Raw genomic sequence first — 23,334 nt, 5'->3', positions numbered from 1 at the left:
CTGCTGTAGCCAATGACAGGTTGACTTGGCCTTGTGTTTTGGATCATTGTCATGTTGAAATGTCCAAGTACATCCCATGCGCAGCTTTCTGGCTAATGAATGTAAATGTTCCTCCAGTATTTTTTGATAACATACTGCATTCATTTTGCCATAAATTTTGACCAAATTTCCTGTGCCTTTGTAGCTCACACATCCTTAAAACATCAGAGATCCACCTCCGTGTTTCACAGTAGGAATGGTGTACCTTTCATCATATGCCTTGTTGACGCCTCTCCAAATGTAGCATTTATGGTTGTGGCCAAAAAGCTACATTTTGGTCTCATCACTCCAAATGACTTTGTGCCAGAAGGTTTGAGGCTTGTCTCTGTGCTGGTTGGCGTATTGTAAGCGGGATACTTTGTTAGAAAAATGGCAGTAGCTTTGCAGTGAGTTTTTCAACTTTTTTTCAATAGCGTTTTTTGCTGAAGACGTTTTTGAGCGTTTATCAGCGAGTGTTTTTACAACTGAAAAAACATCTCTCAGAACCCACTAGTTTTGGGATTTTACTGCTCAAATACGCCACTGCCCAAAACTGCAGATAACAACCTATATGTGCATGGACACATAGGATAACATGATGGAGAGTTTATTGACTGTAGAAAAAAATGTCTACTGCCAAAAACAGCTGCTGTAAAAACGTCCAGTGTGCATAAAGGTCTTAAAGGGTCACTAAAGGAAAACATTTTTTTGCCTAAAATTAATGTCTGCAAGGTAGACAGACAGAATAGTGTAATGATTCTGTTAAAAAAACGAGTAAATACCTATTAAATTCCTTCATCTATATCACCTCCGGCATTCTAGTTTCTGTTCTCTCATTCACTTCCTGGTTTGCGGCGCTCGTTCATGTAAGAACTACATTTCCCAGTATGCATTGCGGCACACCCAGTAATTCACACCTCCTTGAAGTCTCTAACATGTAGAGAGCATCCTGCCACACAGATGTAGTTCCCAGGAGGGGGTGAGCACGTTACTGACCACCGCAGTAAAGCCTCCCATCACGGTGGTCGGTAACAATCAGACAAACAGGAAGTGAACAGAAGAGAGAAGAAATAGAGCAGGGATATGCAATTAGCGGACCTCCAGCTGTTGCAGAACTACGACTCCCATGAGGCACAGCAAGATTCTGACAGCCACAAGCTTGACACCCAGAGGCAGAGGCATGATGGGACTTGTAGTTTTGCAACAGCTGGAGGTTCGCTAATTGCATATCCCTGAAATAGAGCAACTTCTGAGCAAAAACGAATAATGAGGAAGTGAAAAGAGCAATGTCTGCAGGTAAAGGATGCTTATTATAAAAAAATGTTTTCCTTTACAACCCCTTTAAATGGCAAAGATGTTTTTTTTTTTTGTTATTAATAATTTTTTAGACCAACACAAGACATGGTATGACATCAGGGCATAGAATTTGTCTCGTAATATAAATGTATTCAGTAAGAAAACTGCTCTATGTCCAAGGCAATAATCATAGTACACACAGTCAACACAGAGGGGGAGATTTACTAAAACTAGAGCATGCAAAATCTGGTGCAGCTCTGCATAGAAACCAATCAGTGTCCAGGTTTTATAGTCAAAGGTTATTTGAACAAACTGAAGTTAGAAGCTGATTGGCTACCATGCACAGTTGCGCCAGATGCAGAGTGCTCCAATTTTAGTAAATCAACCCCAGAGTAGACATATGTAGTACCAGTGGAATTCCATAAAAGTAGCAAGCAGAGCGAGTTAAGAGCGAGTTGATGCCATCGTTGTCGTGCCCTGTATTTTACAAAGATTTTGCCCCACTGCCCTGACAAGTGATCATTGGCAAATGGCTCATCAATCAGAGTAGTGCACCATGTTCATCGAACCTTAGCGGGAACTGCAGATGTAAAAAATGCTCGTTTTCACAAGACTTGCAAAGTAAAATACAATGCCTTAACTTACATGAGTCATGTACTGAAGTAGCTGCCACTGGCACATCTGCAGTGACACGAATATCATGGACAGAGTCCTCAGATGGATGCGACAAGTCACTTTCAAGCTGCTCTGGTATGTCCTCTTGGTCTGCGGGAAAGAGGAGGGGGACAGTTAAACAATGATCCCATTATCTTCTAGCTCAAAGCCTGGCAGAACTGTCTGGGAATGACTGAGTTCACACACTATGCAGCATTAGGATCAATTCTATAGAAGCAGAAAAATAGATTCATTCTATTTTCTCTCTCTCTTCATTAACATTGCCGTCACTGAACCATCATGGAGAGGGAGAATGATTTCCAAACACATACGTTTGCCTATAGATGTCCAGTGCCGAAATGTTTCCTAGAACTGCTCGCCACTTGAACTGTAAAAATAACTCCCTCAACGTTGCCTTTTCTTTTTAGAAATGGAAATGAGGAATAAATTCCCAGAAAAAGAACTAACCAGGGCGCTATCAAAGTATGTGCAGCAGAAACGTATAGGTTAGTACAATGGATGTATCTGGCACATGAGAACTACAAAATAAATTCATCCCTACTCCACCAAAGAATTCAATGGAAAAAGCACAATTCAGAAGCATAATGAAAGTTATCCATCATTCAAATATGCCGTTTTCTGGGAAGTCTTCTATTGTAAAAAGTGATTTATAAAAATAAAATACAAATAAAAGCGCAAAGACATCAACTCAACCCTGTGACAGGGTGGGTAGTAAATGGCTTGCCTGATGCCGAAGAAAATAAAGCCGGAAGTGACCTAGAATAACGAAGGTCAATTACTTGGAGCTAAATAAAAAAAATATATGATAATAATTATTTCATATAATCATAGCAAAAATCATAAAATCCATCATTACCGCCAGTGGAAGTATTATTGCTATTAGTGGATTAGTCACAGGGTAATTTCCTCTCCTTACTGGTTACATCGACTTACAAGAAGATATACAAATATTAGTAATATTAACCATATACAGTAAGAAACTGTTGCAAAATGTCCACGATTTATATAGTGCCAACAGTTTGTGCAGCGCTTTACAATGTACAGATACAATGCTAAAAGGGAGGATCAAGTGATACAAAAGGTAATAATTATGGGGGCATATGCTGATGGAGCAGATACAAGTTTTTAGGTTGTGGCAGGACAGGCTTCCATAAAGAAAGGAGTTTTCAGGGATCACCAAAGGCGGTCAGAGTAGGACATAGCTGAGAAGATTTGGGAAGGGAGTTCCATAGGATGGGAGAAGCTCAGGAGAAGTCCTGGGTGCATGCATAGGAGGGGGAGACAAGGGAACTAGAGAGCAGGAGGTCTTGGGAGGAGCAGAGTGGACGGTTTGGATGATAATTTGAGATGGGGATGCTATATATTTATATGGGATTTTGCATAACATGTCATATGCAGGCAGATGTCTTGTTGGAAGGGGGGGGGGGGGGGCATATGAAGCAACAGTCAAACCTTTTTAATAAGGCTCAAAGACAAAATTTTAACAAAAGTAAAACTAAATCTGTGTTCATTTAAAGATAATCGAAAAAACACTGCAGTAGTAAAACAAATATTTTCCAGCTATAAACAAACCCTTTTCTTTTTACGTTTTCAACTCGATTTTAACCCCTTTACACCAACATCACACAAATATGGGGTCCCACTGCACTGGGCTTTTGGCCATGGGGGTGCATATTTGCATATCTCCCTTTGTTCTGGGAGCGCGCCGCGCAGAGACCGGGGTCTCACCGTGAGGCCCGTAACTCCCGACTCTGGGTCACCTGATCGCTGCGATAGCCTCCGATTGGCTATCACAGTGATCAGTCGCTGTGAAGCCCTCCCCACATGTTTTCTCTCTCTGTGAATGGAGAGAGATGCATTGCATTTTTTTAAAATAATAATAAAATAAATGCCTGGATCAAAGGATTGATCTAGGTCAACGCCAGGGTTAGTGTTTGGGTCAAAGTTCAAGGCCAGTCTTTTTTTTGGGGGGGGGGGTAGAATTTTGTTTTCTTTATTAGTATCAGTGTCAATTAGTGTCAGTGTGCTTTAGGCAGGATAAAAAATAAATTAAAAAAGGGAAGCAAAATGCGCACTATTGTTTTGGGCTGTACTACAGGTACAAGCAACACCCAACATACATCGCTGCAATCGTCAGGAGCAGGAAAATTTCACTTGGGTTGTTCCTCTGTGGAAGCTTATGGTAGTACAGAGAAATATACATCTAATTTCCTTTGATAATAAAAAACAAATAAAAAATAAATAAAATAAAAAAATCAGGGTGGAGATATCCATTACTATTTGTGAGGATGTACAGTTTTACTAACACATGTCAAAGTCACAAAATTGGGCTTAGGATTTTAGATTTATGTTAATCAGACAGAAGCCGATGCTTTATTACCACTGGATACTTTGATATATCTAATCTCTATCAGTACAAAAGTAGAGCTCCTATGGCATCCAACAACCAACCAATGTTTCTTTTGAAAGAGAGGGTCATCTTCTGGGAATATGGTTACCGTATTTATCAGCGTATAACACGCACTATTTTTCCCTTAAAATCAGGGGGAAATCCTGGGTGCGTGTTATACGCCAATCCCCGCTGTCTGTGAGGGGAAGAGGAGCAAGCGCCGCCGATATACACATAGCCGAGTGTACTGTGTACTTGGCTAGGCTCGGCTCGCAGTCACGCCCAGTCCAGCCATTGGACCTGTGTTATGTCCATCATAGGAGCCTGGGCAAGGGGCGGAACTGCGAGAGGAGCAGAGTACAGCCGAGTACACAGGACATCCTGTTTTGTCTATCTGTGCCGCGGCGGTAATTTTAAACGTTCAAGGTGCAAGGACACTGGGCAAGGCTGCATGGACACTGGGCAAGGCTGCATGGACACTGGGCAAGGCTGCATGGACACTGGGCAAGGCTGCAAGGACACTGGGCAAGGCTGCAAGGACACTGGGCAAGGCTGCATGGACACTGGGCAAGGCTGCATGGACACTGGGCAAGGCTGCAAGGACACTGGGCAAGGCTGCAAGGACACTGGGCAAGGCTGCAAGGACACTGGGCAAGGCTGCAAGGACACTGGGCAAGGCTGCATGGACACTGGGCAAGGCTGCAAGGACACTGGGCAAGGCTGCATGGACACTGGGCAAGGCTGCAAGGACACTGGGCAAGGCTGCATGGACACTGGGCAAGGCTGCATGGACACTGGGCAAGGCTGCATGGACACTGATCATTCTGCAACGATGGACAAGGCTACAGATGGACACTGATAAGGCTGCATTGATGGGCATTTAAATGTAAGTTTTTATGCTTAAACTTCCCTCCTAACGGTTTTTACCCTAAAAATCCCTCCTAAACTTGGGGTGCGTTTTATACGCCGATAAATACAGTATTTAAAAATTACAAATCTAAATTTTAAATCTTAAAATGTGACCCAGGAATTTCATGTTCTTGTACTCTGTCCTGTGATGTTATTACATTTTACAGATACTTTCCAAAGTTTGACTTTAGTCCTATTGCTATGCAATGCACGGTTTACCGACAGTTCTGCGTCTCCAAAACAATCACATTTATTACGCACAGCTGATTTGGTTTGGAGGACTGTGTTATTGTTGTTTATCGTCCTCTGGGACATTAGATTGTAAAAACATTCCCTTGTACTAAAAGAACACTTTGTGGTCATTGACATAAAACATTAGCGATGTGCTGATACAGTCCAGTGGTCCTGGATATCATCAAAACTACACTGACAAGAAGAGACCTCTGCTGCCCTCTACAGGAGAGTTCATTTCTCTCTACAGGATACTTCACCATCGGCAAAAGCGAAGCAGTTACAGCCTCAATAAAAAGTCTTTTAAAATTAGGTCAATATGGATTTTAATGGTCGCTATAGTAAATTTATTTTGTGAAAATTTGGATTTGCCAGATAAAATTACCAGAAGGTGAAACTTGCATAGAATGTTGTTTTACCCGTAACTGAGAAGACCACTTTCATTTTTACCCCACACGGTATCCTCTACACTGTCTAAGCTATTTTTTTTAAATATTTACATATTTATTACAGGTACATATATAGCAATGTCAATTTTACACAGCGCTTTACACATATATTGTACACTCACATTAGACCCTGTCCTCAAGGGGCTTACATTATTTAATCAGAGACTGATGATTAACAAGGAAAAAAAAGGTAGAGAATGTAGGGTTAATTTATGAAAAAAAAAAAGAAGGATTTGTTTGTGTGGTTTATTTTTATTTTTTTTAATAATTATACTTTTGAAGTGGTTCTGAACCTCAGACATGAAATATGAACTATGCCTTTATAGTGTGTACTTGTCTCAATTCAGAGCACTAAATAAAGAGATTTTTAATACAGCTTACCTGTAAAATCTTTTTCTTGGAGTACATCACGGGACACAGAGCGGCATTCATTACTATATGGGTTATATGGAGTACCTTCAGGTGTAGACACTGGCAATCTTCAAACAGGAAATGCCCCTCCCTATATAACCCCCTCCCATAGGAGGAGTACCTCAGTTTTGTAGCAAGCAGTATGCCTCCCAAAATGGTCCTCAAAAGAGGGGTGGGAGCTCTGTGTCCCGTGATGTACTCCAAGAAAAAGATTTTACAGGTAAGCTGTATTAAAAATCTCTTTTTCTTTATCGTTACATCACGGGACACAGAGCGGCATTCATTACTATATGGGATGTCCCAAAGCAATGCTTACAATGAGGGGAGGGAGAACATCTCCAAGACAAAAGGATTTAATTTAGAGATATACTCAAATCATAATAAATCCAACTTATTTGAGAAAAATAATCTTAAATTTTAAATTTAACTCAAAAAAAGAGGAGCCCCCGGAATCCGAGGGTCTCAAACTGCAGCCTGCAGCACTGCCTGCCCGAAGGCAGTATCAGTATTCCTTCTTACGTCCAACTTGTAGAATTTTGTAAATGTGTGGACAGAAGACCAGGTTGCCGCCTTGCAAACTTGAGCCATAGAGATCTGGTGGTGCGCTGCCCAGGAGGCGCCCATGGCTCTAGTAGAATGAGCCCTTAATGATACTGGAGGAGGCAACCCTTTCAAGCCGTAGGCCTGAGTGATCAATTGCTTAATCCACCTAGAAATGGTGGACTTTGCAGCTGCCTGCCCCTTCTTGGGCCCATCCGGTAGAATAAACAGGACATCTGTTTTCCGGATCTTCTCTGTAGCTTTAAGATAGGCCTTCATGGCCCTGACAATATCCAAGGTATGCAGCAACCCTTCCTTTCTGGAAGTAGGTTTAGGGAAGAAGGATGGTAATACCAAATCCTGGTTCAAATGAAAACTGGATATGACCTTCGGTAAGAAGGAAGGATGAGGGCGGAGAACGACCTTGTCCTTATGAAATATAAGATATGGTTCCTTACAGGATAAGGCTGCCAGTTCCGAAACTCTTCTTGCGGAAACTATGGCAACCAAAAACACCAACTTCCTTGTCAGTAGAACCAAAGGAACTTCAGCCAACGGCTCAAACGGTTGTTTCTGTAAACTCGACAGAACAAGATTTAAATCCCACGGACAAAGCGGGGATTTAACTGGAGGTTTAATACGTAAGACCCCTTGAAGGAAGGTCTTAACCAGCGAGTGGGTGGCCAGTGGCCGCTGAAACCACACTGACAGGGCAGAAATCTGTCCTTTGATTGTGCTTAATGCCAATCCTTTATCCACTCCTAGCTGGAGAAAACTTAAAACTCTATCTATGGTGAACTTGCGAGGAAGCCATAGCTTGGACTCGCACCAGCCTATATAGGCCTTCCAGACCCTATGATAAATCACCCTAGAGACCGGTTTCCTGGCTCTGATTAGGGTAGAGATTACCTTCTGAGACAGACCTCTACCCCTGAGAATCAAGGATTCAGCTTCCAGGCCGTCAAATTTAGATGCCGTAAGGCAGGGTGGAGGATCGGACCTTGCGATAGCAGGTCTGGCCTTAGAGGCAGAGTCCAAGGGTTTCCCACTACCATCCTTAGGATTAGTGAGTACCAAGCCCTTCTGGGCCATGCTGGAGCTACCAGGATAACTGGTATGTGCTCCACCCGGATCCTGCGCAGCAGGCGGGGTAGTAACTGGAGCGGGGGAAACGCATAAAGAAGCTTGAACTGATGCCAAGGGCAAACCAGAGCATCGGTTCCGCAGGCCATCGGATCCCTTGAGCGGGACATGAACCTGTCTAGCTTCTTGTTGAGTCTCGATGCCATGATATCCACGTCCGGCACTCCCCATCTTTGGCAGAGTGCTTGAAAGACTTGTGGATGCAGAGACCATTCCCCCGGCCATAGAGTCTGGCGGCTTAAGAAGTCCGCCTGAAAGTTGTCCACTCCGGGAATGAATACTGCCGATATGCAGGGCACATGAGCCTCTGCCCATAAGAGAATCAAGCTCACTTCTCTCTGAGCGGCCTGACTCCTGGTCCCCCCTTGGTGATTTATGTATGCCACTGCCGTGGCATTGTCTGATTGAATTCTCACCGGGAGCCCCTGCAATTTCGACGTCCAAGCCCTGAGGGCTAGTCGAACAGCTCTGAGCTCCAAGATGTTGATGGGTAAAAGCTTCTCTGGCTTTGCCCAAATACCTTGGCGAGTGGAACCATCCACAATCGCTCCCCAGCCCGTCAGGCTGGCGTCTGTGGTCACTATCTTCCAAGCCACTGGGCTGAAAGATTTTCCCTTCAGTAGATTCTGAGGGTCTAACCACCAACACAGACTTTGCCGGACTCTTGATGAGAGAGGCAACGGGATATCCAAGGCCTGTGGCCCTCTGCTCCATGCTGACAGGATGGCTGCCTGCAGGATGCGAGTGTGGCTCTGGGCGTATGGCACCGCCTCGAAAGTAGCCACCATCTTGCCTAGTAATCTCATACATAGGCGAATAGTCGGTTTTTTCTTGCTTAGAACCAGTAGGATTAATTCCTTGATGGCTTTGACCTTCCTCAGAGGTAGGAACACCCCTTGTTGTTCCGTGTCTAATCTCATGCCGAGATATTCCAACTGCCTTGTGGGCTGGAATGTTGACTTTTCTTGATTTAGGACCCAGCCGAACCTCTCGAGGTATTGGACCGTGAGGGCCACTGCTCGTTCCAAGCCGGGAGATGAGTGGTCTATGACTAGGAGGTCGTCCAGGTATGCTAGGATCGTGACCCCTTGGATCCTTAGCTTGGCTAGGATTGGAGCTAGAACCTTCGTGAACACCCGGGGGGCCGTAGCCAACCCGAAGGGAAGCGCCACGAATTGGAAATGACGCAAAGCCACCATAAAGCGTAGATATGTGGCTGATAAATTGGAACATGAAGGTAGGCATCCTTTATGTCTATGGACGCCATGAAGTCGTCCTTTTGGAGTGTGGCAGCTGCTGACCGCACGGATTCCATCCGAAATGAGCGGACCTTTAAGTATGCATTTACCATCTTTAGGTCCAAAATTGGCCTGACATCTCCATTGGGCTTTAGGATGATGAATAGGTTGGAGTAGAAACCCAGCCCCTGTTCCAGGACTGGTACCTCTACTATTACTTCCTGGGAAAGTAGATGATCTAGAGCCGACCTTAATGCGGCTCTTTTCTCCAGATCGTTTGGAATCCTCGACTCCTGGAAATGAGGAGGAGGAAACCTTAGGAACTCTAGCTTGTAGCCTGTGGCCACGGAAGACCGTACCCACTCGTCGGGAATGTTGGCTTCCCAAATCTCCGAAAAGAGTCGCAGCCTTCCCCCCACCTTCGTGGGTGGGGGCGCCCCTTCATGAGGTAGACTTGGGGGCTGGTTTTGCTGGCTTGCGAAACCACTGCCTCTTGCCCCTAACAGCCTGTCCTCGTGATCTGCTGTTGAAGCCGAAGTTTGTTCTTGCAGGAGGCCGTCGATACTGCTTGGCATTAGAGGGCCCCTGCCCAGGGGAGGACTGTCGTTTAAACGCAGGTCCCTGAACCCTCTTCTTAGTTGGCAAGAGAGTACTCTTGCCGCTTGAAATGGTCTGAATGTATTTATCTAAGTCCTCTCCGAAGAGCCGTCCTCCATGGAAGGGAAACCCTGCCAGGAGCTTCTTGCATGGGGGCTCAGCCTCCCAGCTTTTTAACCATAAGAGTCTTCTCATATGGATAAGGGATAATGATAAACGTGACGCTTGTTGGATAGAATCCTTGATTGCGTCTACCGTAAAACATATGGCCTTAGGGACATCCGAAAATTCTTCTGCCTGCTCGGCAGGAATAAGTTCAAGCATTTGCTTAAATTGATCCGATAAAGCTTGAGCGACTCCAATCGCAGCCACGGCTGGCTGTACTACTGCCCCTGCAGAAGTGAAGGAGTTCTTAAGTAGGGCTTCCAAGCGTCTATCAACTGGATCTTTGAAAACCTGTACGTTTTCTACAGGACATGTTAACGATTTGTTAACACATGAGATGGCTGCGTCTACTGCAGGAGAAGCCCATCTCTTGGAAAACTTTTCTTCCATAGGATATAAGACAGAAAATTTCTTAGGTGGAAAGAAAACCTTGTCTGGTTTGTTCCACTCTTGGAACAAGACTTCCTCCAATAGAGGATGGATCGGAAACACAGCACTGCTTTGAGGCGCCCTCAGTGAGCCCAAAGCTGAAACCGTGGATACCTGGAGATCTGGTACAGGTAGGTTGAATGCCTTATGGACCAAGTCCGTCAAGCCCTGAATCCACCAGCTCTCCCTCAGGGAGACTGCCCCAGACTCCTCTGTATCCGGATCTTCGATCCCTGAACCTACCTGGTCTCTGTCCAAGAGGTCCAATTCCCCAGAGGAAAGGACCTCCTCTTCCGAGGGTCCGCGCACGGGTGACGGAGATCTATTCCGCTTACTACCCCGCATGGCTGCGGCTATCATTTCTCCCATGCTTCTCCGCATCTCATTTAAAGAGGCGAGTAACACCTCCTCCGTGACCACCTTAGGGTTGGGTTGACTCGCGTCAGCTCTAGCCCCAGACCCCGATGGCCCAAAGGCTCCCTGTGGGGAAAGCAGCGGCATAGCTCTATCCGAGACCTCAGATTCTGCGGGGGAATCCCCACCTTTTGTACCCTCTGCTCTTGATGCCATGGTACAATAGCGAGGTACACCTGCTACTTATTGGTACCTGGGACTTATAATAGTTAAATGCCCAAACACCTGTTTGGGGAATAAAAAATGTTTCCTCTACCCTAGATGACACCTTCTTTTTTTTTTTTTTTTTTTTTTTTTTTTTTTTTTTTTTTTTTTTTTTTTTTTTTTTTCAATCTAGGCAAGAAAAAACATTCTATCCCCCTGAGTAGTATTGCCAAAGAAAAGACTATGAGATGGAAAAGAAAACCAGCCTATTCCTAGGCTAAACCACAATCTTCTGAAGACTGTAGTATTCTTTCTGGCCACTGTGTGTCCTCAGCGCCCCGTGCTTCACTCCAGTCCTTCCTCCCTTAAGCCAGAGAAATGAATGAGCTGTGGCATCTAAGGAAGGGCCGCCCCTTCCTTTAAACCACTGACCCGCCCTTCCCCCCCAGCTAAAACGGCGCCAAATGCGTCTATAACACGTGCACGCGCACCGCGCGCGCGCCCGCCGACGGGGGGGGGGGGTTGGGAGGAAGGGCCTCTCTGTTCCTGCAGCCGCAGGCCTGGAACACACGAGGAGGTCAGCGTTTTGCCTGCCCTGCAGGCATGAGGGAGAGGACTGGATAGAGCATCGCCTGGAGGCTTGCAGGTAAGCATAGCTCTCTGACACACACATACACTTGTACATAAAAGGCCCCACTCACAGCTTTTGCAACACTACCAGGGAGGTCACTTTTTATGGGGAAATATAACATATAGAGCCATCCTATCTTCATGATATGTGACTGGTTTGCCAGATGCAATGCATAACCTTTAGGCATGTCCCCTGTGACCTCCCAGAAAAAACTTGCTAAGAGCCAAGCCCCGCAGGTTTTTTCCCCTTACTTACCTGCTCCATGCCGCAGGACTTTGCCAAGCAAGAGGTCCAATCTTCCCCCATCTCCGTGGGGATGTCTAGACCTTCAGGCCCTGGGAACCTTCTTCTTCCATGAAGGATCCACTGTCCTGGGCCCATACAGCACCCTGGCAAACAGAAAACATTAGGCGCCCCAAAGGTTTTCTAAGTTCTGGGCCCAGGGTCCAGCTCTCTTAAAAAGAAAGCATTATGGGCTATACCCCAAGGGTTTGGGGTCCGGTTACTGACCACTTTAGCGCGCAGGCTTTTTTGGACAGAACCGGTAGCTCACCTAATCCCAAGGATGCGGAGGCAAGCTAAACCATGACTAACACCTAAGACACTGGCGTAAAAACTGAGGTACTCCTCCTATGGGAGGGGGTTATATAGGGAGGGGCATTTCCTGTTTGAAGATTGCCAGTGTCTACACCTGAAGGTACTCCATATAACCCATATAGTAATGAATGCCGCTCTGTGTCCCGTGATGTAACGATAAAGAAATACATTTCTGTCTGCTGCCTTGTTGCTCTGCTATCAGCATGAATCACTTCTGACAAGGTTTCCTGACACTAAGAGGTGAAAAGGAGACAGGGGAGGGAGCTCCAGCACACAGCCTGTGATTTACATCCTCAGCCCTGGTTCTGTGTGAACTTTAAAAAAACTGGGATTTGCCTATTGTTAGTCAAGTCCATGTAAATCTCCTAGTCTAACCCTACCCCTTCACCAGATTGACAATGCCGCTGTCCAAAGGTGTCTCCATTGCTCCTCCCTCCTCAAGAACACCCTAAGACAAGAAGTAGGTTACTGTCTGGATCATCGGGAGAAAAATAAAAGGGAAAAAAAGGCAGCCACCACATTTAAGGACTGGTAAACTGTAATAAATTAAATGTTCATTCTGGAATCCACAACTCACAAATGCAGAGATGCAATAAAGATTTTTTCCATACACTGTAGTCTTGCATTATATTTCTCTCTGTTGCCCTCTAAAGGGACTCTTACCTTGTAACGATGAGTCTGAAAAGTTCAAGTCCCGTGAGTGTAATGTTTCAGGCTTCGAATAGTCTCTTGAATCCAAACTTTCAACAGCTGGCTGGCCAGCCCTAGTGATAATAAAAACACAAACCAGGGGAAAAAAGTTTTTTCTACATTGCATGGGAAGAGCACAGAGGCGACATCACTGGGGCTAAGATAAGGTATGATGTGAAAACAGAAATATTTTATTTAAAAATTTCAATAGCATTTAAAAAAAGTTTAGGGTAGGAAAGAAAAATCAGGGAAAGCAAAATATAAGAAAATTAAACCTCTGCTTTAAACCGTTTACATATTATAAACAAGCAGTGAAGGAGCTTTAAAACAAGCCATTACGGGCTTCTCTAGCTGTTTATAATGTAACGTTATTCATTCTCTAACATCCTTATAGTGTTACTAAACCCAGGAACCTGTATTCATTATATATGGCTCCCACAGTACACAGAACCTGGGAATGCGATTATTTTAGTAAATATAAATTGCTGAATCTTTTCTCATCAGCAGTATATAGCAGTCCTGTGACTTCTATCAATGCCTGGATAAAGCTTGTAGGAGGAGTTTTCATACTGCATTGGCTATCCTATCGGGATCCAGGAACCCTGACCCTCTGGACAGTGATGATTGGCCCTGTGCTGATCATATGCACTCTCCCAAGAAATAAAAAAAAAAAAACAACTCTATAGCAATACACACCAAACTGAGCATGTGCAGCCTGACTCCAGTAACTCTGTCTTATCCGGACCCGTTTTGGAGTCAGTGGAAGAAGAAGAGGTGGATCAAAGAAGACAGGACCAAACAGCCCTTTAACATAATGCGGAGGATTAACCCCTTAGGTTGCACAGTTTGTGGGTTTAGTAAAACTTTAGAGGGTTAGTCATATTTACTGACTTGCCAGAACCCAATGAGAAAAACATACTCAAGCATATACAGTGTCCTTGGTACATTAGCATGCAGTGCTTTTTTTAAAATAAAAGAATACTTTGTTTTTCAGCTGCTCGTTTTTTTGCCATCTCCTCTCCGGCCTGCAGGTGGCGTACCGAGCGATGGATGTGCAGCTCGGGAAATGAAAAAATGAGCGATTGCTTTCGTACTCTACGCAGTTCGCTCTTTCATCCTTTCAAAACGCGGAGCTGTTAGAGAGCGGACCATGCATGCGTGGGTACAGAACAAAGTCAAATGGTCATTCAATAGTTTCTGAGGCTGTGCATTCAACACTCAGTTCATCCTGCCATCTGTAGGAAAGAGTGGGTTGGGCAATGAAATGAGTAGTTGTATAGTAAGCATTCTTTTAAAATATGGAGCACGTTGTAAGAGTCGGTTCACACACAGGCGGCACGACTTTGGGGGCGACTCGGCAAGGCGACTTGAGAGGCAACTTGCAAAATGACTTCTGTATTGAAGTCAATGCAAGTCGCCCCCAAAGTCGTACAGGAACCCTTTTCTAAGTCGGAGCGACTTGTGTTGGTTCCGTTGACTACTGTGGACCGCGACTTGTCAGGCGGCTGAGTCGCCTGACAGGTCGCCCCTGTGTGAACCGGCTCTAAGGCTCGGGGGATGCTTTTGGCAAAAGTCAGTAAAGTAGAAATAACACTTTAGGCTGCATTCACACTTCAGCGTTTTGAATCCTGTGCAGATTTGCCACGATTCTGCTTGCGATTTGAAAAGCCTGATGTGTGAATGACAAGTTGCGGGACTCGCATTTGAAATGCATTTATTTGAATGACACCAAAAAAAAAAAAAAAAAAAATCGAGGTTAGGGTCCGGCGTGATAAATTGCACTGCATTCGCGGCAACCAGCAGCGCGGGAAGCATGTCACCCAAAAGTAGCTCCTAAACATTTTATATTAACACATTGGCACTTTCAAATTGTGGGCAGAATCGTGGCATATCTGCCCGTGATTCAAAATGCTGAAGTGTGAATTCAGTCTTCAATATCACAACAAAGACGCTAAGGCTCCTCTCACATCTTGGCGTATGGGGGGTGACAATCGCCGTAAAATCATGCAAATAGAATTTCGGGACGCACGTCACCCAAAAGAAGCTCTACCGCGATTGTCGCCCGACAAATCACACCCCGATTGGGGTGCTATTGAAAAGGATGGGCAATGCACGAGCGTCCTGCGATTTGATGCTATTGCCAATCTCTGCGTTTCCGAACACAGAGACGTGAACAGAGCCTAAAGTCAGGTTTCAGCCAATTTCTAACAGCTTAGAAAGTTCTATTTGTTTACCATTAAAGGATTGGCATGCTGACAATACAAATTTGGAATTTTTTTTTTAATACTTGCAGCCCAGATCCTCCTCTTCTCGGGTCGCTCTTCTGTGATCCTGGCCCTTCCCTCCTGTTCAGTGCCCCTACAGCAAACAGCTCGCTATGGGGCCACCCGAGCTAAGTCACAGTTCACTGTGTCCATTCAGACACAGAGCCCCGACCTGGCCCCTCTCCCCTCTGATTGGCTAGCTGACTGCAATTGACAGTAGCGACAGCCAATGGCGCCACTGCTGTGTCTCAGCCAATCAGGAAGGAGAATCTCAGACAGCCGAGACATTCGTGGACATCGCTGAACAGAAATATTTCCTCCCTACGTGCCTTCCCCTGATTTCTCTGTCAAGATCGAAGGCACAACTATCAACCAGTACCCGCATGCCAAGGTTTTAGGTCTATCCTGGACCATCTTTCGGCCCCACATCCAATCACTGTTCAAATCTTGCCACATCAACCTCTGCAACATCTCCAACATACGTCCCTTCCTAACCAATGACACCACAAAGCTACTAGTTCACTCCCTGGTTATCTCTCGTCTTGACTACTGCAACTCCCTCTTCACTTCAGGCCATTATGAATGCTGCTGCCAGACTCATCCACCTTACCAACCGTTTAGGGTCTGCTACCCCTCTCTGCCAATCCCTCCATTGGCTTCCACTCACCCAACAAAGTCAATTCAAAATACTAACTTACAAAGCCCCAGCTACATCACTAACCTAGTCTCAAAATTCTGCTAGTATTCTGCTAGAAGCCAATTTCTCTCTGCTTACCATAAATTACTGCACAGCATTTCTCTACAACTACAATGTCCAATAACAGACAATTATTACTGCCGATTATTATTGACAAGGCTTTAGTCTTACGCTACCCATAGAAACTAGGATATATAGTGACTGTATGCAGTAAAAGTGATTAAAGAATACCAAAGATGGGTTGGGCTGAAATGTTTAGGATCATTCTACCAGCTTATTTTACAATATCCATTCTATGTATGTATCTATTATAGTATATACACCATGTGTAAGAATGATCCTGTCACAAATGTTCTAGTCTGCAACAAATAGCTGGCATCTATGAATAAGGATAGAACAAATTCATGGTCAGACCACTGCTGTTCATTACATTGTAACAAAACTCAAACTTTCCTGCACCAAGGGAGGCCTACAGGCAGCCACATAATTACTGCACTAGACCCTGAATATACATACATACACATATACATACTTAAATATAAGCCGAGGCACATAATTTTACCCCCAAAAAAATGGGAAAACGTATTGACTCGAGTATAAGCCTAGGGTGAGAATGCAGCAGCTACTGTAAGCAGAAAAGAGGGCCAACAATGCCCATTTGCACGCTCACTGTGCCCAACCTCACTGTGCTCCAGTCAGTGTACCTGAAATTCTTGACAGGCTGTGGGCATTCATTGTTTAAAAGTCGCGGTCTCCTCCTAGTCCCGTCCTGTGATCAGCGTTTCCCAGCAGCCTATCACAGACGTCTTCTCATCCTCGGACTCGGCTTCCCTGTAGACACTGTTCAGTGTTCCGCCAATCACGGACGTCTTCTCGACTCGGCTTCCCTGCAGACACTGTTCAGTGTTCCGCCAATCACGGACGTCTTCTCATCCTCGGACTCAGCTTCCCTGCAGACACTGTGTTCAGTGTTCCGCCAATCACGTAGTCTTTTCATCCACGGACAAGAGAACGCCTGTGATAGGCGGAACACTGAACAGAGTGTCTGCTGGGAAAGCCCATCACGGAAGAGACCAGGGGGAAGACGCGACTTTTAAACAATGGACGCTCGCAGCCCTTCAGGTACACCGACTCAAGTATAAGCCGGGGGGGGGGGGGGGGGGGGTGTATTTTCATCCCAAAAAAAGGGCTGAAAAACTTGGCTTATACTCGTGTATATACGATTATATATATATATATATATATATCTATCTATCTCGATAGATAGATAGATAGATATAGAAAATAGGATTTAGCAGTGCTGGAATTTTAAATGGTTACTATAAAAGATGCAGGATACAATTCACTAAGCGATATTTAACCACATCCGAGTATGCGGTAAAATGACGCACAGCGTTTAATATATATATTTTTTTTTTCAAAGAAAACACTTCGAAAAAGCATGCATTATATTTCTGAATTATGCCTCAAATACTGCTTGAAACTGTGCGGTATGTTATCGCAAGCATCTCGCTTCTATAAGTGTAAGGCAGCCAACAATTTAATCATGGCTGGTATGGCATGGCTGCTCTGGGTTGAGGGCTCGAGGTACCCTAGGAGTTGGGTATACGGCTCCATGAGTAGTGCCTTGGATAAGCAGAACTTCTTCAGGGTATCAGCATCCGTGAATTTAGCCAGCAATTTCCTTTAAAAGGACCACTTGAGATCTCCTCCCCCTCCTCTTCTGCATTACTTTAAATGCCAGAAGACTGGATTCAAAGGGTTCCATCCTCTGCTATGCCATCTGCCAGCCTCCAAAGACAACTCCGGAGTAGAATCTAGCCGACACCTGCTCCAGCTTGTACTTTCCTGCCTATTTTTTTAAACCAATCACTTACCTCAAGCCCAGGATCTGACCATTATCATAGTAATCAAAAGCTTGGACCAGTACCTAAATTACTGCATGCATTTATTTATTTCCTTCTATGAATTGACTTTAATGTCTTTTTATGCAGCATTTACAAGCGTTTTTATTTTTTGCGCTAAATACCGCATATGAGCGAATTTACATTTTCATTATGACATGTGTTATGTGGTCACATGACCGCCATAACGCATGCGATAACCTTTAGTGAATTGTGCCCACAGTCTTATCTACTGTAAAACTGAGAAGAAATGCAACTCATCTTCGCAGCTCTGCTTCCCGTTGCTGCTTAAATGATCCTTCAACACTGACATCTGCTGGCTCTCGGCTCTGCTTGAATGATCACATAGCTGGAGAAATGTATTACTAGAGACCTATCTGTCTGCACAGAAGCAACAGAACTCAACACAGGGAGTGCGAAGAAATTAATTGCCAGCAAGAGGAAAGTATATGCATTTCCCAAGGCGGCAAATCAGATTTTTGCATTCAAACTAAAATCTATTAGGGCCAGTTCACACCAGGCGCAGTTCCGTTTAGTTCCGTGTGCTTTTTTTCTGCACAAAATGCATGCACAGTGTTTTCCATGTATTCCAATGGATCTAGTTCACACTATGCAGTCAGTTTCTGCACTGGAAACTGTCCGGAAACTAAGGGCCAGTTCACCCCAGACGCAGTTCCATACAGTTTTGTGCGCATTTTTTCTGCACTAAAAATGCATGCACAGTGTTTTCCATGTATTCCAATTGGCTCTTGTTCACACCATGCAGTCAGTTTCCGGTGCAAAAACTGACTGCATGGTGTGAACTAGAGCCAACTAGATCCATTGGAATACATGGAAAACACTGTGCATGCATTTTTAGTGCAGAAAAAATGCACACGAAACTGAACGGAACTGCGTCTGGTGTGAACTGGCCCTTAGTTCACACCATGCAGTCAGTTTCCGGTCAGTTTCGGACTGCATGGTGTGAACTAGAGCCAACTAGAGCCATTGGAATACATGGAAAACACTGTGCATACATTTTGTGCAGAAAAAAAGCACACGGAACTAAACGGAACTGCGCCTGGTGTGAACTGGCCCTTAAGCCAACTAGAGCCATTGGAATATATGGAAAACACTGTGCATGCATTTTTAGTGCAGAAAAAATGCACACTAAAACTGAACGGAACTGCGTCTGGTGTGAACTGGCCCTTAATAAGAATTTCACCCATTTCCTCTACATCAAGGTTTCAAATATATGAGCTTTACTATCATTTACTAAACAAAATGTTACTAATTAAATGAGATCATCCATACCCATGTGTCCAGTAAGCTCTTAGGCTAGTTTCACACATGTGTTGGAGGTTGTGTGTGTGGGACAGCGGGTTAATCGCACCTCTTTCTTTGCAGATAGATGCGTGGGGCCGTCATTCATTCCTAATGGCACCAAACACCCCCCCCACACACACACACACACCTGAAACCACAGCACGTTTTCAGTTGCTGGAAATTTCCCTCCAGCTGCATTTTAAAAATGGTGCAGGAACCTTTTTTCTGCATGAAATGCAGGCACAGCAGTCCATTAAAATAAATATGCTGCCGTGTCTGTGCCAACCGCGTCTCATAGAGCCACATAAACGTGAACCTCAAACTACAACTAAAGGCAAAACTTTTTTTGTTTTGGACAGAATAGAGAGGGTTTAGAATGCCTGTCAGATTTGTATTGTTGTCTGTGTCCCATTGGGGAGACTCACTATCTATATGTCATGTTTACCATTTTTTGCCAAAAGTAAATAAAAAATAATAATAAAAAAAAAAATAATAATAAAATGTATTTTATATATAATTAATATATATATATATATATATATATATATATATATATATATATATATATATATATATAATTTTTTTTATAATCAATATATATATGTGTATATATATATATATATATATATATATATATATATATATATATATATATATTTATATTTATTATAAAAAAAATATTTATATTAAAATTACTGGGGATTCTCTCACTTTAGGATTGAAGTTTGGGATTTCCTTTAACCTCCCACTTCGGCCATGAGACAGGAAGTGATGGAAAATCTCCCCAATGGTACACTAATGGCAAAAAAATAAATTAAAAAATTCTAGGGGTTATGCTCTTTTCAAAATGAAAAAAAAAAAAAAAGTTTCGCCTTGGAGTCAGACTCCAGAAGACTGTAGGATTCACAGGCATGATCTAACTTGCAGGAGATCTCTCTTTTGTCACAATTCTGGGAACCTTTTGGACACCTAAACATGCACTTTACCGCTTTGTACCAAGAAGAAGGGAGTAGAAGCAGACATCTTCTGGTGCCAGCTGATCGCTGTGAAACAAGCAATTAGACAGATTAAGTTTAACCAGATTGTTCAGGCAGGGACGTCTCCTGCTGCCCAGAGACATCAGATTGTAATCTGATCAGTCCACTATTGGATAACAATCATCTCAGGTCTACTGCTGGTGTCCCTGCTTGGTGGCGTTATGGGTAGAAGTAATGAATAATCATCTAAAATTTGCATTAGTTGGCTTTTTTGTTTTATATTTTTTACCTGGGAGTTGGCTCAACTTCATCTTGCACTCCATGATCCACAACATCAGAGCGAAGGGTTTGAGGCTGCTCAATTTTGGGAATGGGGGAAAGTCTATGATTTTGACTATGGTGAGAAGATGTGATGTAGGAGCCATCGTTATCTGTAATGTGTGAAAGAAAACGGCTACTATTATCACCTGTAAAATAAATGTAGTATACAAAGCCAACCAAATTCGATACTCGGTATAGACACATGTGTTCTATGTGCCCTACATCAGAACATACATTTATGTAAGTGTTACAGTACCCTTCGCTATTTGTAAACGCTTGATCGTTCTTCCCTCTATACTAGGGAGCCTCCAAACTTTAACAAAAGTGCCAGTTTACTGGCCTTCAGACTTAAGGGGGGTTAGACTGTGGCCATTGGGAATAAAAAAGGCCCTGAGGTCAATGTGAATAAACAATGCCCCATCGTTGGTGTCAGTGGGAGGATTTGTTGGTAACAATGGGAGGAACCATGCCCCATCGTTGGTGTCATTGGGTGGAATTGTGTCCCATCTATGGCGTCAGGGGGTGGAATGGTGCCCCATCTTTGGCGTCAGGGGGTGGAATTGTTGGTAACATTGGGAGGAACTATGCCCCATCTTTGGTGTCATTGGGTGGAATTGTGCCCCATCTTTGGTGTCATTGGGAAGAATTCTGTCCCATTGTTGGCATCAGTGAATGTAAATAGTGCCCCAAAAGCTAGATAAAAGCAACATGATGGGCTCAGGGTTGCCAACTTTCAGTAAATTTACGAACAGTTTGTAAAATCTGTACTTTTTGCATCTATCCTTGAATGTCCATTACGGACATGTAGGCTGCATGTCCGTAACGGACATTCATGGACAGGTGCAACACTTAGGGATTTTACAAACTGTTTGTAAATTTACTGAAAGTTGGCAACCCTGGATGGGCTACATCTGGCCCCTGGGCCACAGTTTGGAGACCACTGCTCTATTAGCACGAAAAAGATTACATATTTTACCTTCCGAAGAAACAGTCCCTTTGTGAGTTATTTCAGTTCTTGACACAGGGGTTGAAGATAGCCTTCGAGAAGATGACTTTTTTGCCTGTGGTGCAGACATTTTTACGTCGGTTGGCAGTAGTCTTTCATATTTTTGCGTCTTTATCCTATTTAAGAGAATATGGTCCTGAGGCGAAAGATTATCTTCTAAAAAAGTAACTCTGTGCTGGGGGGTATTTGGCGCAGTGTTTAAAAGCCCCCTGCTTGGCAGAGCAGCTGCCTGTGAGTAGCTTGGAACGGCAGCAGCATGAATAACTCGGTGTTGATAATTACGGAAAGCCTCTTCGACCAGTTCTGCCTCCTTTTCAAGTTCTTTAATTCGAGTTCTGGTGTTGGCAACAAACTCCAGGTCTGAATCCGGAGAGCTGCTGCGAGTCCCTTCCAGGTGGCGATGCTTCTGACTTGCAATGCCACCTGTGTGAACAATAGAATCCAGATAACGCTGGCTTCTCAAGGATGGCTTATCAATAGAAGTATCAGGATGAGTACTGGCATAACAATCTAGTACACAGCGATCAGCCAGAGCTGCCTTGGGACGGCTATAACCACTTTCAAGAGCTGCGCAAGCGAGAGAAGCACACACAGGACAACAAATTAAATGGATTGGAATAGAATCATACAGTAATCAATGTATTAGATGCAAATGATTAGCAGACGCAGCAGTGGGTAGACTCTGCACAATTGATTATTCAAAAATTATCATTCACCACTGCATAGAATTCTTACGAAAGTGCAGTTAAAATGAGCTGATTGATTAAAAAATAAAAAAATAAATAGGGAAGAAGGTTTGAGGTTGATTTACTAAAGCTGGATGAAGAGTGCAAAATCTGGTGCATCTCTGACAATAAAACCTGGTAACCGATTGGTTTCTATGCAAAGCTTAAAGAGGAAGTAAACCCTCTCGTCCAAAAAAATAAATAAAAAAAGACAACCTGCAAGACAAAAAGGCATAATGAGCCAGTATGCATACCATACTAGCTCATTATAAATTACTTACCCGAGTTTGAAGCTCTCACAGCGGTACTCGTTCGCATCCTCCAATGCCGCCATGATACCCGGAGTGACTTCCAGGTATCGCTGCTCCGGCACTGTGACAGGCCAGAGCAGCGATGACGTCACTCCCGAGCATGTGCGCGGGAGCCGCCACTAACGGCATGATGCCGTTAGTAGCGGCACGCTCGGTGCACCTTTTAGGTTTGTAAGATATTTCTTGCACCTACAGGTAAGGCTTAATCTAGGCTTACCTGTAGGTTAAAGTGGTTGTAAAGGGTTTACAACCACTTTAATTTAACAAACTAAAGCTGGAAGCTTATTGGCCAGAAGCGATTCAGTTCGCATGTGCCGCGCTATATAAGTTTTTCATTCATTCATTCATTGGCTACCATGCACAGCTTCACCAGATTTTGCACTCTCCAATTTTAGCAAATCAACCCCTATGTTTTAAAGCACTCCACACACTAGCTAATCTCTGTACAACTCGAGATAAATCGACTGTAAAATAAAAAAAAATAAAAAGATTTTTTTTTTTTTTTTAAACGCATCATTTAAAAAGTAGACAAAAGCAGAAAAATATAAACAGGCAGATGGGTAGCATTGAATATGCCAATATTCTGAAGACCACAGCCAGAACTTTGCAAATCATAGTTGCTCATTACATACAATCTATAAAGTTATATTTAAAATATGCTAAAAATAGATCAAGGCTTATTATAAAGCTTGTCCATAGAAATAGTATACATTACAATCCAATAGTATACAAATCCACAAAAGGGATACACCGGCGTATCTACTGATACGCTGTCGTATCCCTGTTTCTATCTATGGAACTGATCCACAGAATCAGTTTCACATAGATAGGCAGAAGATCCGACATGTGTAAGGGATT

At 43.8% G+C, this 23,334-nt stretch overlaps 1 protein-coding gene across 2 annotated transcripts in view; it reads right to left on the bottom strand.

Annotated features, from left to right (window-relative positions):
• The window catches only part of OFD1 (OFD1 centriole and centriolar satellite protein), an 85,121-nt gene that overhangs the window by 17,651 nt on the left and 44,136 nt on the right, over positions 1-23,334 (bottom strand). The window contains exons 16-19 of one of the 2 annotated variants that reach the window (XM_040336529.1): positions 21,411-22,007; positions 20,403-20,544; positions 12,940-13,040; positions 1,960-2,079 (exon numbers count right to left, since the gene is read on the bottom strand). In XM_040336529.1, the coding sequence (XP_040192463.1) occupies positions 1,960-2,079; positions 12,940-13,040; positions 20,403-20,544; positions 21,411-22,007 (960 nt within the window). The remainder of the gene's footprint in view (positions 1-1,959; positions 2,080-12,939; positions 13,041-20,402; positions 20,545-21,410; positions 22,008-23,334) is intronic. The other variant, XM_040336530.1, reaches the window with a different exon arrangement.

Source organism: Rana temporaria, chromosome 2 (assembly GCF_905171775.1).
Source record: "Rana temporaria chromosome 2, aRanTem1.1, whole genome shotgun sequence".
NCBI classification, from domain to species: domain Eukaryota; kingdom Metazoa; phylum Chordata; class Amphibia; order Anura; family Ranidae; genus Rana; species Rana temporaria.
Note: the sequence above shows the minus strand (reverse complement) of the source record. Positions and strands in the feature narration are given on the sequence as shown.